The 17,565-nt window shown below is 44.6% G+C and overlaps 1 protein-coding gene across 1 annotated transcript; it reads right to left on the minus strand.

The window, feature by feature from the left end:
* Positions 1–744: 744 nt before the first annotated feature.
* On the minus strand, positions 745–2,961 carry TMEM174 (transmembrane protein 174). The gene is made up of 2 exons (XM_017651522.3): positions 2,238–2,961; positions 745–2,049 (listed from the first exon to the last, which is right to left on the minus strand). Exons 1-2 carry the CDS (start codon positions 2,870–2,872, stop codon positions 1,944–1,946), a joined length of 741 nt encoding a protein of 246 aa, XP_017507011.2. The 5' UTR covers positions 2,873–2,961; the 3' UTR covers positions 745–1,943.
* Between the last annotated feature and the right edge of the window lie 14,604 nt (positions 2,962–17,565).

Consider the following 17,565-nt stretch of genomic DNA (forward strand, 5'->3'; position numbering starts at 1 on the left):
CCGTATCTACTCTTCTGTTTGTTTGGCTTTTCACTTATATTCCTATGTGATGGCCTGGTCCTGACACAAAGTAGGTGCTCAATAAATAAATGTTGAATGAATGAACAAATTCACATCTTTTAACCTCCTGGCTGTTGCAGGCCAGCCTCCCACCTCAAGCTCCTGAAGCCCGTTAGTCTGATGCGCTGCCTGAAGCATCATTACCTCCCTGTTAGCACCTGTTCTTGTCTAGGAACAAGGACAGTCAATGCTGAATGACTGTAGTTTCTGCTAAAAACTCCCAAGGGCCATTTCCCTGTACATGAGACACCTGGCATCACAGAAACAAGTTGGCTGTCCTACTCACCTAGCCTCCACACACACACACCCTGTCCTAACATCTCTCTCCAACTTGAGCTTTCCTTGATGCTTATTATAACCCAAAGTTGGGACTATAAATCTATGGGGTGGGAAAACGTGAGGAGGGCAAGGGGGGAAGGAGGGAGGTATGCAGGGTACCGAGTGTCATTGCTGGTAGCCAGGCCACTGGTGATGCTCAACCATGTCCCCGTCACCAAACTTTCTCCCCAAAACCAATGGCCCACAACCAGGAACACACCCAGTATTTCATAAGTATGTTGAGTATAAAGCTAGTTTCCACAAACTGAATCATATTTTTCCATCATCTTCTATCATCAAACATGAAAATTAAGTTTTCATATAAAGAGGTTTTGTCCCTAAGATATAATAAACATCACACACACAAAAATACCAAGCTTATTTTAATCATATCCTTGGAAAACTAGGTATTTCTGATAAAAATTAGTAAAAATCACTTCATATATAAACAAGGTACCAAAAATTTATAGAATTACTAAATCCTGTCTTCTTTTGGGGTGAGCTCCCTCACCTTGAGTGGCTTTACCTTTATAGCTTAAGGAAAATATTTTCTTTTAAAGCTCGATGGTTTTAACTGTTTCTTCTGAAGTCTGTGAGTCTGTTCTGGTTGTTTATGACATAGTCCAGATTCAGAGATATTAAGGGCACCTAATTCCCTCATAAAGAAGTATAAAGAAGGCAAGCATGTATTGGCAAGAATTTTCCAGGTGTTGACACAGCAGCTCCATTTTGTCTAATTCAACAGAACTTACTGACATGTGCTTAGAGAAGCCTCCATATTCTGTTGGCCACTGGGCCCAGGTAGTTCATGCCCATTATAGACTGTACCCTGGGGTGGGCATACCAAGCTTCGTGCTTGCTGCTGTGAACATCAGCAACCAGGAGTTGCTGTGGTCCACTGATAACTTAAGGATTTATTGACACCATGGTCTTACCATTATTGATTTTGTATGGTTTAGCCAGCTCTCTAATACTATTCTAGCAGGAGGCATCCTTTATTTTATCTTATTCCAGTTTGTTTACTTCTCTGCAGCCTTTAAGATACTGATCGCTCAAGGGAAACTGCATGGCAGTCAAATTGCTTGGGATATGCAGATCCCTCTAGCACTGAGAACAGGCTCTGGGAAATCTCCAGGTGAGCCTCTCTTCTCTTCCCTTCTTCCTTCCCACCCCCCATGCTCACTACTGCAGAAACTCTCAAAGTCATAGCAGCAGTAATTTTTCCTATCCAGAGAACTTACAATTCTCTAGAGTTACAATTGAGTTACAATTGAGACACCCAGGCCTTCCCATAGGAAAGGGGTGGGTGGTGGAAAAACAGAAATCCCTGCTCCTGAACTGTATGCAGGGGATGTGTAGTTGTGCCAGAAGGGAATTTCCCCACCCCAGCCTAATTTGTACCAATCTGAGACATTTTACCTCCCACTTCCCCCTTCCCCCACCTTGAATGGTATCTGTCAGGCTGCCTGGGCTGCTCTGCTGTCTAACTTCTGAAGGTCACAGCACAGAACAGTTCATTCTTCAGCAACAGTGACTTTGACTCTATTTCCTTGGCTTCATAGTCTCTAGTGAGGGAGGGAGTATATTTCCTCATAGGGGGGAGGAGAGAAGCAAGCAGAGTCCTCATTTCCTGACCGTGTCTCTTCTGGCCCATCAGCATCAGGGCTGGACCTGAAATGTGAGCAGAGAACCCTGATGTGTTAAAGCGCACAGTGCGACTCCCTGAACCAAGGCCGCCAGGCTGGCAGTAGGCAGCCCAGAGATTTGCATTCTCCCACCACCTTCCTTATAGACCAAACACAGCCATTGAGCACAACTGTGACAGCAGGAAGGGATCATCCCTACTCCACACAGCATACCTGTCATTTCCACCATCCACAAAGGAAGGGTAGTCTTGATCATTAACAAATGCAGCGTTCTCGGGAGGGTAGATGGTGTAGTACTGAGGAGGGCTCGGTGCTGCGGTCACCACCCCTCTGGGTGGCATGAGACCACAAGGGCTCACCACTGGCTGCAGGTAGGCAGTGCTCATGCCAGTAGGCTCTTGAGAGCTGTATGGAGGAGGGATGTACTGCACCACTGTGGCGCCGTGGAAGGTGATGGGTTGGTTGATACCAGTGAAAACAAACGATTGTCCACCTGCTGTCTGCTCGGAGTCCAGGACCCTTTCCTCACCTTCTTTGCACAGCTGGCAGGAGAGCATTTTGAACTTGCACACGGCAATCAGGATGAATGTCACCCCAACTGACAGCAGGATGGGCCCGAGAAGCTGGGTCCATTCAAAGTGGGAGACACCTTGGTATTTGATCCAGCCCATGACGGTGAACGTGATCCCCACGAGTCCCAGGAAGATGCCTGAGAAAAGCAAGGTGGCACCTGCCTTGTCATCATCAGACACCTGGATGTCAGCGGTGCTGGGTGTGTAAGGAGTGACTGAAAACACGTTGAGAGGGAAGTCCTCCAAGTGGCTGCTGCCCTGCTCCATCGTCCTCATGCAGTCACCCCACTTCCAGGAGGGGACAGGAATTGTATGAGTGCTGAAGAGCAGAGCAAAGAAATCACAGGTTCGGATTAGTTATAGAAGGACTTTGGGCTTCTGTGGTTAACAGAGTATAACAGGCAGAGACCTGAACTTCGTTTAGAAGAATAAAGGTCTGAGAAATGAAGCCTGAAGTTTTCTCATATATTGTCAACAATTGGAGGTCTCTGTTCTGCAATTTAATGACAAGGCTGCTCTCATACACATTCATTCATTCACTCATTCAAGTGTTTATTGTGCCTGTCTTATGTGGTTGCAGGTGCTTTTCTAGACACTTCCTGCACTGTTCCAAGGCCCTGTTTGCATCTGCCAAAACCAGGAAGGTAGACATGGCAGTGAGCTCCAGGCCCACTGGGGGTGCCGGGGCCCTTGATGTTTCTACCACATGCTCAGAAACCTAACCCAGTTTTCCTGCTGGGTCAGCTCATTGGAAATAGGCAGACAGCAATTTCTTGACTTTTATATTCTTTCCCACTTCAGGAATCTCCAGTTGTGATGAATGCTTAAACTTTTGTAACTCACAAAGCTCTGGGGTCCTGCTCTTTTCTGGCCAGCCCCACATGCCTTTTGCTTTCAGGATCTGCAGAATAATTCCAGCTGTGGGAGAGGAAAGACACCATAGGACACCTTTCCATGCACCGTATCACTGGCAGAGGCTGAATAAACACCAGGTATGACCTGGCTTCTTGGGGACACACACTCTGTGGCAGCAGTGCAGTCCCTGGTCTCCATGGTGAAGCAAACAGCATCATTTTCAAGGCTGCTCTGTTGTGCGACCAAACCCAAGCTGATTTAGAGAAGAAAGCTTGATTGTCAATGACATTATCTGTCATTCATAACTACAGAACGTCAACACGTCCCCATGAATGTCCACCTCCTCAGAATAGTGATGTTAGCCTTCTTCCTTTCCTAGACAGATCTCATCCAAACAAATGTCTGTCCTCAGTGACTAAATGTTGTATCAGCTCCCTCTTGCAGCATTGAGGAGAATGTCCTTGCCCTCTGGTCCTAAGGCAGGGCTTCCCAAACTTCCCTAATGATAAAGATTACCTGCGCTACTTTCTTAAAGGACAAAATTGGAGTTCCCAACTCAGACCAACAGAACCACAATCTCCAGCAGGAGTAAGTGCCCCAGAAGATCCATCAGGAATCTCTGGAAACCCCACTCAAAGTTAATTCCAAGTGCTCCTGGGAGACCAGGGGACTTTTTCCCCCTACTACAGGACAAGGCCTTTAACCTCCAACTTCACTACCGAACATAGGAAAATAAGCAGTTGACCCCCTCAGGTATCTTCCCAGGTGTGTCCTCAAGCAGCAAGCATGGAGTGTTGCAGCAAGAATGTTGCAATAGGAGTGGTCTGTCCACTGAGATAGATCAGAGATCCAGGGGAGTCAGTTTTTCTCTTTAATCCTAACAATTCTCATGAGCTAGCCTGACATTCTTTTCAGGCTCTTAAACCCTGAGTTAACAATTAAAACAGTCCCTGGCATTTAGGAAAAGCTAGGCTGTCAAAATTGTTCTTTTAAATCATTAAGTTTATGTTTCCCATTTGTCTTTAGCTACACCCACTTGCAATTAAGAGAATAACTGGGAACACTGAAAGAGTAGGGGAGAGAAATCACCTTCCTGTAAACAGCCCACAAATATAAAACTGGAATAAATTTCAGAGCAGACAGGTCAGGAAATACTCCGATTATACTTTCAAGGTCAATATCCTCTCACTCCAGAAGCTCAAACTCTGCCTTTGTGGTAAGTAGCAATTAAGAAAAAAAAAAGGTAACAAACCAAATTCAACAGCATGTTAAAAGGATTACTTCATGACCAAGTGGGCTTTATTCCTGCAGTGCAAGGATGGTTCAACACACAAAAGTCAATTAATATAATACACCACATTAACAGAATGAAGGAGAAAAAACGATGATGACAGCACATGTTCATCTCCATTAATGCCAGAAAACAAAACTCATTGAGATTTATTGGACACAGGCACAATTTTAGATATTTAGTGCCTTTTCTCCCCAGTTCCTAAATGTAAAATCAGAACAGACATATTTGGTGATTGGCAAATCCCCATGTTGGCTCAGCTGCTATGGTAGGAAGAGCCAGGTACAAGTCCTTCCTTATCAAGATAAGAAAACAAAGACAATGCCACTTTCCTGGAGAAATTGCAGAGATCAGCGTCACCATCAAAGATTCCAAATATCTCTGTCATGTCAGTATTTAACCCCCTGTAGAGGAGGCAGACAAATCTTGGAGAATGACTGTTTATTTCAGGTGGTGATTCCAATTGCAGCTAATATTCTAGGTGTGGATCTTAACTGGACTAAATCATTCACAGCCCTAGGTACCACATAGGTGGTGATTGTCCTGGCAAATGATTTTTTTCTACAGCAACTTAAAAGAACTAACTCTGTCTCTACTATCTACCAAAATTTTAATCAGTATAAATACACTGTCTCAAATGGCTTCTAGTCTCCATGATCAAGTAAGTCTCTTCAATTTTCAGATTTGCTTTTTATTATAGTGATGTCATGTGCAATAAAAACACCCAGTTTTCCCTTACAGTTTTTGTACAAAAATATTTGGCATTGAAACTTGAAAAAGATTTGTTAACTAATATTTGTGAACCCTTTCCTTTGTCTTTAAGGTGAGCAATTAATTCACTCATTTCATCCAGAATTTCACCCTGTGTACTGGTGGGATAGTTCTTCTTCAATGAATAAAAATAATTCTTCTACTCTGAGTTCAGAAAATCTGGCTGTTTAGTTTTTGAAAGTGTGTATATTCAATATACTATGTCCTTTTATAATAAAACTTACTTCTAATTAATTCCTTAAACAAGAAAATGCAAAGGCAAATTCTTTGAGGTGGTGTTCTCAATGGATGCAGTAGCTGCTGGAGATATCTCAGGGCCCCATCTAACTGACATTTTCTATGCCATTTGTTGTCTCATCAACGGGGCATGTCATCACAGACACAATGACTTTCCTTAAAATGCAGTTACAATGACAAATAAAAAGCAGTCAACTAGAATTAAATACTTAAAAGAAACAATGAAGATTGGTGAATCAGTCATTTAGCAATTTAGTTATTTAGCAAATCAACCTAGAGCCATTATACTACATAGAACAAAGACCTGTTAGGTCACTTTTATCCATGCTTTTATCAAAACATGAAAACTTAACCTCAGTTTCTCACTAATTGTCCAGATAAAGCTTTTTAGTACATTACAGTGTATCTTTTGATAACAGCACCCTTTTCAGGTTGGCTGGCCCTTTCAACTCATTTTTTTCCCTAGACTTGTACAGAGAAGCAAGCCACCTCCTTCGGAATCAGTTGTGACTCTGACCTTACAGAAAATTCAAGGTAGTGTTACATTTACTGGTTTGATTGTGGTTTATAATTAGGATGGACTTTGCTTCTCAGTGACAACTTTGTATATCTACTTTCAGGCTTTTTAAAATTTTTTTCTTGCAAGCATACACATTTCATAGAAATGAAATCACATTAAACTTTATTATTCCTCAACTCCCTTTTTACCTAACAGCTCATGTCACCCTTCCCAAATCCATACAGTTTATTTTTTAATATTCTGACAAATGTGGTTGTTTGGTGCAATATAGCTGGGCATTTCTCAAGCAAGAAATATCAAGATATCAAATAGAGATTGTAAGGCTGGAGGCACTGGAGGGAGGAAAGTGAGGACAGTGCAAACAGAACAAAGACAGCACCAAGTAGCTCTGTGCCATATAAGGAAGGAACGGACAGCTCTTCCGGGATTCCAGTCCCGTGAAGTGCCAACAAACCCCAGATGCAGACCCCCTCCATCCGGAAGGAGGAGACCTCTGGCTGTCCATCACCTGACCCTGAGCCAATAAAAAATTCCCCACATACCCCTGGCTGGCCCACTTCCCCCTCCCCTCCCTGTGCTCATAAAAATTCCCACCCATCTGGTTAGGGGCGACTTCTCCAGCCTGTGTTTTAGACTGGTGAACCTCGCCCGGAATTGCGCTCAAATAAACTGCCTGGCCCTTTGTTGCCTCTCACAGCCTGCTTATTTCGGTTAGAATTTATCTTACAGAGATCAAGGATTAAGGTAACTTTTTGCCACAGTAATAAAACAATCCATAATCTGAATAAGAATGCAGGGTAAACAATTTTTTTAAAGTTAGTAATGGATGGTTGTGGCAAGTGTATAGGAAAATAGGCATCTTTAAATGTGCTTGGGGATATTATTACTTGGTATGGCTCCTTTTTTGTTGGAGAGCAATATGGTGACATCTATTAAAACTTAAAGGCACTTACAATTCTCCTAGGAATGTGACCTACATATTTACTTTAGACAAAAAATATCTTAGCAGAATAGATAATGAATTACTGTCTGTAATAACAAACAAACAAACCCTAAATGTCCATCAATAGTGGACTGGATAGAAAGTCATGGTGATAACGAATGGGTGTGGGCCAGTGTTAAAGAGCAAGACAGGCTATGAGATAATCTCTAAGATGTGTTGTTTATCGAAAAAACAGCAAAATGGTATATTCAATATACCATTTGCAATGGGAGAGGCGTATGCTTACCATTGAATGTATGTGTATATAAATATCACTGAAGGGCTATCTGGTAAGTTGGAGAAGAGAACTGGGAGGGCATTTCAGTTATCTATTGCTGTATAACAAATCACCCCTAAACTCTGTGGCTTAAAACACAATTCTGTAGGCTGAGTTTTGCTGAGAGTCGGGTAGGGCTGTGGTCATCTGTAAGCCCCACTGGTTAGACATCCAAGACACTTCACTCACATGGCTGAGTTATGCTGGCTACTGTGGGGAGCTCAGCAGAGGGTGACTACCAGGCCTCCTATTGTGGCCCGTCCATGTGATTTCTCTTAGTGTGGAGACCGGTTTCCAAAGGGCTGTCCTAAGGGCAGGTGTTCCAAGAGTCGCAAGTTGAAGCCACAGCCTCCTACGACCTAGCTTTGGAAGTCCCAAGATATCATCTGATTTCATTCTATTGCTCAAGTAAGTCACTATGCCAACCCAGATACAAAAGGAAGGAAATTAGATTCTTGCCCTCTGTGGGAAGAATATTAAGGTCAGTGCCGAAGAACATGTGTGATAGGAGATATTATTGCCATTCTCTAGAAAAGACAGTCTTCTTCTTTTCACTGTGATATTGTTTGAATTTTTGTCTATGAGGATATCCAAGTGTGTCCCAAGATTTTAGATTAACTACATTTGTATACTCATTCACTAATGGTCAGTTAGTGACTCCACCCTTCTTTACTGGCAAGTTCTTGGTGGGCTCTGTGGGGACTACATTCTGTCACCATCAGTAGTAAGGTCAAGTTTTATATTCTTCTGAGTTTCTTGCATATTTTCACTGCTCTTTCAGAGTTATACCTCAAACTTCCTATTTTTAACCACAATCCACATTTCCAGCTAAAGATTGTAATTTTGAAATGATTATAGTTCAAAGAGATGAATGGAAAGTGACACTAAACCCCAAAAACAGAGTTTCGGAGGTTATCAGAGAATTCTTGCGGTAAGTGAAACTAAGCATGGTTATGTATTTGTAAACAAAACATTTGATTGAACACAGTGCAGTGGGAAGAAAATTGCTGTGCGGAAGCTGTATGTGTGTGTGTGTGTGTGTGTGTGTGTGTGAACCAATGACTTGTTTAAAAGTTTGATAAAGTGGCAAATTCATCTTTCAAAAATCTAGCTGCTTAGGCCATAATCCTGCAGTATTATCTATTTTCACAGCAATGTGGGTCATGTACACTTCAATTTGACTACAAACAAAATACCACCAAATTTTCTGATAACAAAAAGTTACTAAATATTTCAACCACTCAAAGCACATAAAAGGCAAAAACAAAGCTATGTGCTTGGACAACATGGAAAAATAGTTATGTTAGGTTTGCTCTCATATATGTGACTCAAAACCCTTGAAGATTTCAAAAGCTCAAAATGAATTTCCTCCCAAAAAGTTGGGTAAAAGAGACACTGTGTGGCTCCCTTGCTCCTAGCACACTGAGGGAGGGGAAGGGTCAGTGGCAGGGGGTGGGCATCAGGAAGTGGACAGGATCCTCCGCCCTGTGCAGCAGGACCCTGCCAGGATCCACATCACCCTGCAATCATGAGATGATCAACAAAATCATAAAAGGTCTGGAGGGTGGGAATGGGTTCTCAAGGAAACTGGTCCATAGGCCCAACTCTGGATCCAGTTATGAGAAGAAAACAGGGTCAGAATGCACAGCTCCTGAGCCCGCTGGGACTGTCCGAGAGCTCGGCTGGCCCTGGTATCCCACACCAGGCAGCTACTACCCCCATGAGGTATACCTATCATTAGGGCTAGAGCAGCAAAAGCAGGCAGATGTCATGGAGAGGACAGCTAGGGTCCTAAAGCCATGCACTGGCCAGCTCTGTGCCTTCACAAGACCAAGGTTGCAGGCTTGTGGGTAACATGAGCAAGGCCATATGCTGCTCAGCCACAGGCTCACAGGGGCTTGTGGCACAAGGATCAGTGCATAGTAAAGGCCCAGTGTGGACCCTTGACCCTGAGACAAATATGCACATAAATGAATGTCAGCAGGAGGCAGAGATTTGCCAGAAATCTCAACAGTAGGAATTACCTACTGGTAGCCTGTTTAATTTACTTGATTGTGTCTGACCATGGTGGCAGATAGGTATATTCACCTTTTACAAGAAAAAGACATGGTGGTTGAATCATAGCTATGCTATCGTAACTATACTATGGTCATGTTGAAAATCAAAACTGTCCCAATGCGTTTTACTTTGTTGTAAGAATAACAATATTTGGGGGCAGGATCACTGCTCTGCATTTATCCAATCTTCTTGTTTGAGCTTCCTCATGTCCTGGTGAGGGACAGTGCCTCATTTTTATAGATGATTAATCTCTGAAACAGGAAAGTGTGTTATCTGACTGACAAGCAGCATAGGAGGACAATCAGTTTTCCGATTTTCAAATTGCTCTTCCTTGAAGGGCACGCACTCGCTGACATATGATCTGCCTGTATTCCTGACAGGGACTGTGTCTGCCAAGGGTCTCTGGGGCAGGTGGTTCTCAGGGTGCTCCCTCGGAAAACCTTTAGATTTTTTTTCACCTGAACTGAATGTCACCTTGATGAGGCTAAAATTTAGGTCACAGTCACTGACATTTTCAGCAACCAAGGTGAGCCTCCCAGGCACCCAGCTCATGGTCTGAGGATCTTCTGGATGGTGTAGGTCTGTGTGAGGCCATAGCTCCCTTTAGAACTCAGGAATTTAGGTACTTGGGTACTTGATTTCTATGGTGCCACAACCACAGACTTAGAGACTTACAACAACACTCATTGAGTAGCTCAGAGTTCTGGAGGTCAGACCCCTGGAGGCTCTAGGGAAGAATCTATTCCCAAGTTCATGCAGGTTGTTGCAAACTCAGCACCGTTGCAGGCGCGGGACCGAGGGCTGGTCTTCTTGCCAGAGATTCTAGAAGTCACCACATTCCTTCTCCTGGGGCCTTCTCCACCTTCAAAATGGCTGTGGCTCTTTGAGACCTTCTCAGACTTCAAATCTCTTTGACTTCTCGTTCTACCTTCTCCTTCTCCCTTATTCTTCTGCTACAAAAGCCATAGAAAATTCTCTGCTTTGAAGGACCCATGTGATTAGATTATACCATCCAGATAATCCCTTTTTCAGGCGGACTGCCCCATGTAACGTAACACATCACAGGAATGAATCACATTCTACAGGTTCGGGGAGAAAGGGGTGTGGAATCTTTTTTGTGAGTAGCACATTTTTAGAATTCTGCCTACCATACATGATCTGGTTCTGCGCTGGGAGCCAAAGGGAGTTATTTAAGAACAAGTGACTCAGATAAGAGCATCCCTACTGGGGATGTGTTGTCTCCAGCTTCATCCACATGGCTAAGGAAGTTTGAGCAATGACACTGCAGTGGGTCTTATGGCTCTTACCATGTCCCGTCTGCTCTTGTGCAGTGGGTCTCACAGTGTAGCCCCAGGACCAGCGGCATCGGCCTCACCTGGCACCTTGCCAGAAATGCACATTCTGGGTCCCACCCAGACCTATAGAATTAGACGCTCTGGGTTGAGGTCCAGAGTTTAACCAGGTGATTCTGATCTTGCTCAACTGAGAACTTTTCTCTAAGGAGATCCCCAGTTTCCTTTTTTATGGAAATCAAAGGGGGGTCAGGTAGGTCATCTCTAAGATGACTTCCACTTCCAACAATCTACAATTATATGACTGTTACAAAAATGAGTACACTGGAAACCAAAGGGTACATGTATACACCATCATGTGTGTGTGTGAGCTTACACACACATAGTGGTTCAGAGTATGAGCTCTAGAATCTTTTCTGCAATCAAATCCTGGGTCCAACAACTAGTTGTATACTTGGGTCAACTGCTTAGATTCTCTGAGCCTTAAGTTTCCTCATTTATAAAAGAGGCTAATAATAGTAGCCACTTCACAAGAGGATGAGGATCCAGTGAGATGATACAGGAAGAGCAAGCATAGCCAGCCCCGGGACCATCAGCTCTATTTTATCTTGCTACCTTTCTTTGAACTTTCCCCTTGGGTACCTGAGGAGCTGGGGTGTGGTAGGACCAGAGCACCCAGGCCCTTGTCAGGGCACCCGGAAGCTACTGCCTGGGTACTAAGGATTAGCTGCTACTATGCCTGAAGGCCAACGGGAACTTTCTATAATTCTTAGGGTCAGATTAAATCCTATTACTGCAAAGGAAGACATTTAGGTAAAATGTGTATATAATTCTATGACTGTGTTTATCTCCTCTTCTGGAAGGCTCAAAAGCACAAAGTGGGGAAATAACACATCTTCATGTAGAACCCACCACAATATGGAGAGACGGACTGTAAACAACAGTCCATTGCCATCCACCTATGTCTTACATGTTTGTTTATTGTTTTTATTTCGTGTGCTCAAAGGGAAGGAGTAGGTAAGGCCTGGAATAGAGTCACACTGTGCCTCTGTGTAAAGTTTAGGTGAGAAAGTGTGTCAGTTTGGGGGGCATAAAGCACTCCTTCACCCAACCTCCCACCCTGATTACACAGGCCTCACCAGTCAAGCTTCAAGAGATTTTTCCAGAGAGGTTTAGAATGGAGATTCCTGGGAGAGAGGAGAGGCTGTCAGCAGGGCCTGTTTTCTCCGAGGCAAGCTATGCTCTTCTCACCCTTCTGGGTAGTTCTTCACGCACTGATGTGGGAGGGAGCCGGAGGCCACCCAAGCATGAATGACGCTGCCTGAAATGGAATCCAGTCTCCCTGCCGTAGGCAGACAGTGACATGAGGGCCACTCCCCCAGCTGCTCCCCACCTGCAGACTGTTCCCAGATGCCACATGGCTCCATTAGCCTCAGTGCCACCAAGGGAGCATCTCAGGCTGAGACGCTGCTCTGCTAATAACTACTAATAGCCCCAGGAACTCTCTGGGAGGGATGCTGGCCAGGCCCTCTGCAGCCTGGGGCAGAGGGGTGTGAGCTTGCAGGCACAGTGCACTATTCGAGGTTGGTCTCTGGCTGTAGGTCTTCAGTAGCTGCTATTCTTTCAGTGCCTGGTGAAATAGGAGCCAGAGCTGAGGAATACTTGTCGCCCCCTCCTGGAAAATGTCTACCAGCTTCATATGGGGGTGTGCTCCCTCAGTGAGAGCTCACAGGGCTGCAGATCTGGGAGGTTTTGGAAGGCCACGCAGTTCAGAGAGTGAGATGCGCAAAGATGCGTTCATAACTGCTCTTGATGTCCCCATTGATATGTTCTACCTATTAATCCATTTGGCCTAATTAATCCTTAATGCAGACCAAGGTTGTACAATTTTGGGGGTGATTAAATATTCTTTCTTCTCTCTGTCACTCTAGAAAGCTCACCAATAATGTAATTTCAGTTAGTTAGAAGTCTGGATAACAGAGCATTCTGCAATACAAAACAATGTTTATAAAATGTCACTGTGGAAGGAGCCTTAGAGACCAATACCCAGCACCATGAAGATATTTTTAAATGGTGCCAAATAAAAAAGTGTCAAGAAAAAAATTAAGTCTATAGCACACTATAATGCATGTAAATTAAAAATCCATATACCAAACAATATTCATATCTTATAAAACTACCCATCTACTCAAGTATAAATATCTTTCATACTGATGTGCTTGCCCATTGGGAGAAAAGGGATTCGTGCTGGGTGTGGAGACATCTGACCCAAGGACAGCCCTTCCATAGCCAGGAGGAAAGGTGGCCATCCAGCCTGGTTTGCCTAGGACTGAGGGGCTCCCAGAACCCAGGACTTTTAGAGCTGACCCTGGAGAAGGCCTGAGCCAGGAGGACCAGTTAGTCACTCTAGCCGGAGGGGATTTATGCCACGTGGCCAGGTTCAGAACCTCAGCATGGGCAATCAGATCATCTGTCAGAAACAGGGAAACTGAAAGACTGCCGAAACTATGAGCAAGTAGAGGACACTGATTATATTTTAGGAAAACTGACTTTCAGTAGCTTCCTCCTTAAACGCCGCTGTTGCCAGTGGCAGATCCTTGTGGAAAGTCTTTCCAGATGCTTCTGTTTGCCACTGACACATCTGCTATCATCGCCAAGGAGACGGCTATAGCAGAGGGCTCTTTCTTTGGTGCTGAAGCCAGTTCTCTGTACACCAGTGCTGCTAATCTTCCAAATTAAAAAGAAATGAGCAAAATCCAGCACACTTAAGAGTTCAAGTTGGAAAAACCAAGAGTGACTCCTACTGACTTCTGCCTTACATCTTCTGGAGCTCGTGAAGCTCTATCAGCCAAAGATGGGCAGCAGATTGTTTTCCCCACTGACAGCTGCGACAGCAGTTCCGTTTCTTGTTCTCTTCTTACGTCATTACTCTGACACTGCTGTCATTAACTGGTGGGGGCTGTGTCCCCTGCCCTTAGAGCAGGTGGGCTTCTGTGACTGTCTCATAGAGTATAGCGGAAGCTACACCATGCAACCTCCAAGGCTAAGTCATCAAACACAGCTGCCACATTGTCCTCTGCAGCTCTGGCTCTGGAAGCCTTAGTTACCCTGTAAGCTGTCTGACTGTGCAGGGCAGCCATGCTGTGAGGAAGCCCAACCTGTTCCCCATGCAGGAACCACACAGAGAGGCCCTGAGAGACAGCATGGAGAGAGACAGATGCCTGGCCAGCCCCCAGCTGCTTCAACCCTCCTCTCTTCCAACTCTAGCCAGCATGGGACTACGTGCATGAGCAACCCTGAGCTGCAAGTGACCAGCCAAACTCTTCCCTAATTCCTGGCCCAGAGACCCACAGTTTATAAGAGATAATAAAATGATTGTGTTGCTTTAAGCCACCAAGTGTGGGGTGATTTTTACATGTCAGTAGATACCAGGAGCAGCTGGCCTTGAAGAGGTGATGAAGCCTGTGGCTTGATCTCTCCTCAGAACCATGGCTGCGACAGCAGGATTGGACAGACCTAGCCAAGGGCAGCAGGCCGTCCCACACCAAGCCAGGAATATGACTGCACATTTGTGTGAAAGGCAGACTGGGGATATCTTAAAAAATAATTATTCATTTTACCAAACAATTAAAAAAATATTTCATGTATGGAAATATTTCAAATAAGTTAAAGGAAATAATTTTTTATTTGCAAGAATTGATCTTGATTCAACCTCCTCTTGGGAACATGCATGATCCACCATCAGCAATTAAAAGCAGCTGTTTTCTGTGTCTCTAGGCACTGGAACCCCAGGTGGCCAGCCCTGAGGCTGGCAGACACAAAAACTGTGTACAGACCATAGACTGAACACAAGACTGCATGAACAGGCAAAGGGACAGAGCCTCTGCTAATAACTATTAATAACCCCAGGACAGGCAGAGGATGGAGGGTAAAGGGGGAATCTTAGGGCTGCACATTTTTCCTTAAACAAGAGAAGTTGTGAGTTTTAGCTGGACATGTAATTGTTTGGGCAGAGAACATTTAATTCCAATCTCCCTTCTCACCAGGTGTAGCCATATGACTAATTTCTGGATAACAGGAGGTGAGTGGATTATCATTGCACTCGTTTATTTAGTCTTTCATTTAGCAGCATTCATTGACCACTCGTGGTATGCAGAGTATGGCAGAAGATCTGGGTCCTATAGTCAAGAAGTTTCTGTTGCAGTAGGGAGGACTTACTTGCAACCACAAACTCTGCTCCCAGACAGAATAAAAGATGAATTACAATGAAGTTAAACACAAACATCTAGAGTATAGAGAAAGGAGTGATTAGTTTTGAGGAGGTGATCAGGCGAGAAAGGTATACAGGGAGGTAGCATTTCACCTAAGCCTCCAAAGGTGGTAGGATTTTGGTAGCTAAGGATTCAGGGGAGGGCATTCCAGCAGAGGGAACAACACGTAAAAGGCACACACTCCAGGATGCAGGTTGTGCTCTCTGGCATACCTAGGAACCATCCTGTCTCCTTCGGTAATTTTGCTCCTCTCTGTTCTGTCCAACATGTGCTGAGCAGATTGTTTTTTTAGGTTTAATTCTCAGAAGGCAATACTATTTCCCTTATTTGTGTACTTCTGGAAGGAAGCCCTGTTACAGCCCTAAATATTGATAATAAAACCATTAGTGTTACTTATGGCAACCACCACAGGGACCTGCTATGGGAAATGGCCATGGGAATGACAAGTGCACTCACTGGCCTCTTTAGCCCTAACTTGGCACCATCTTCAGACAGGAAAAGCCAGTCTAGTTTAAATTGCCTCCATGTAATAGTACCTCTGAGGCACAAACCTATGTTGCTTGGACATCTGCCTTTGAGCATGTCAGTTGCCCACCAAGAACAGGCTCAGGAATGTAGCCCACTTCATAGCCCGTGTCCCGAACTGTCTGCCTCAGGCACAGGGCCTCTTTTATTCATTTTTATCTGTGGATGGGCCCTGAGGTGATGCTTTGCACAGAGGTCAATCAATGTTTCTGAAACGGAATTTGGTCTACCTGCTGTGTCACTCTCTTCCCAAAGAGAATGGATCCCAGTGAAGTCACAAACATTTTTAAAAGATATTCAGGACTGAAATGCAGGAATTGGCTACAATGGCTACAGGCCATGAGACTTCTCCCTAGAGATGAAGGAAGTAACAGCAGACTCTAAAAGGGGGTGTATCCTGGGAAAGTCAATGGCTCACCCAGAAGGGTGCTGCCGGTCTGCTTTGCCCTGGGGGTTCTGCGTGTGTGACCCGTCTATCCATCTCTCAGTGGGTTTTTATGGGTCCTTCTTCATACCTTCCTCTGCCTTGCTGCTCTTTCCATGCGTTTCAGGCACTTCATGGCTTGACTTGCCTCCTCATCTCAGATCCCCCACATTTCTTTATTCTCCTCTCCTTTCTGACTTTCTTTCTGAATTAACTGTGATTAGAAGTAGGCCTAGATCTGCATCTACAAGTACGATGAGGTGAATGTTTTCTGTCCTTTTTTTATTGAAGCATAATTGACATATTACATTAGTTTCTGGTGTACAATGTGTACCATGTCATGATCTGATATTTGAATTCATTGTGAAATGAGCACAGTAAGTCTAGCTAACAGAGGTCACCAGACACACTTAAAAAATTTCTTTCTTGTGATAAGAACTTTTCAGATTTATTTTCCTGGCAACTTTCTAATACAATATTAGTAACTATAGACACTCATTTCTAAAGATGTGAATATAGAATGCGTAGTGGATGAACGGTCCGAGTGGTGCTGCATCTAGGACCCCGCAGCACCCGCTCTTGGCCTCCCTCTTTCATTCGTCCATCTCAGAGAAGTCTCTTCTTGCTAAACAGCCTCCGCATGAGTAATGATCTCATCCCCTCCTGTTTGCTCTCTTAAAAATCTTGATTCCTCTGTCCTAGCCTCTCCCCTAGTTTCTGAGCACGCTGAGGTCTCCAGACACCAAAAACCCTCTCCTCCTCTCCTTACCTCATGCGCTCTTCCTCAGCCTTCACACTATTGCACCAAACTTCCTGAAAAATCATTTGTGTGCTGTGCCTCCATTTCCTCTCTTCCTGGGCAATCCCCAAGCCCTCCACCTCCCCGCCACCTCAGGAAACTACTCTGGCCCTGATTCCCCAAGCCCAGGGAGCAGTGAGCCTTTCCAGCCCTTAACCTCAGGGAAGCTTCTGTAACATCTCCCATCTGCTACCGCACATTTGTCTGGAAGCCAGTTCTCTCACCTGGGGAGGCGGGGCCTTCACCCTCTCCTGCCTCAGACTCTTCTCTTCCCTTCACTGGCTCCTCCCCCTACTTGCTAACGGTGCACTTTCTGAAGGAAGTGCTTCTGGATTTCTTACCCTCCCTTCATAATGTTCAAGACCTCACCACCCAAGGCTCTGGGCAGTATCTCAGTGAGTTTGAGGTCTGAGAGCCATTTTATGCAAAAATGTAACCTTTTGTCTGGTGTGAGTAGCCTTTTTGTAAGGTGCCCTGTGAAAACCTGGTTCTCACTGTTTAGCAAACAGAGCCACCTGGGCCTTGTTTTTCCTGTGCCTTTGCCTCCTGTGCTTTAGCTTAGCTGGCAAAATTCAGCCAGGGAGCACCCATGCAGGCTCAAAGAACAGTCGGACAGTGCAAGGGTGGTAACTAGTTAACCATCCACTTCCTTCCTACCAACAGCAGC

Source organism: Manis javanica, chromosome 1, assembly GCF_040802235.1.
Source record: "Manis javanica isolate MJ-LG chromosome 1, MJ_LKY, whole genome shotgun sequence".
Lineage (NCBI taxonomy): Eukaryota > Metazoa > Chordata > Mammalia > Pholidota > Manidae > Manis > Manis javanica.

Excerpts from the sequence above, each read along its gene's own strand:
- TMEM174 (XM_017651522.3), bottom strand. The coding sequence starts at position 2,872 with ATGAGGACGATGGAGCAGGGCAGCAGCCACTTGGAGGACTTCCCTCTC. Across the intron at positions 2,050-2,237 it reads GTGGATGGTGGAAATGACAG|GTCCAGCCCTGATGCTGATG; the intron begins GTATGCTGTGTG and ends CTCACATTTCAG.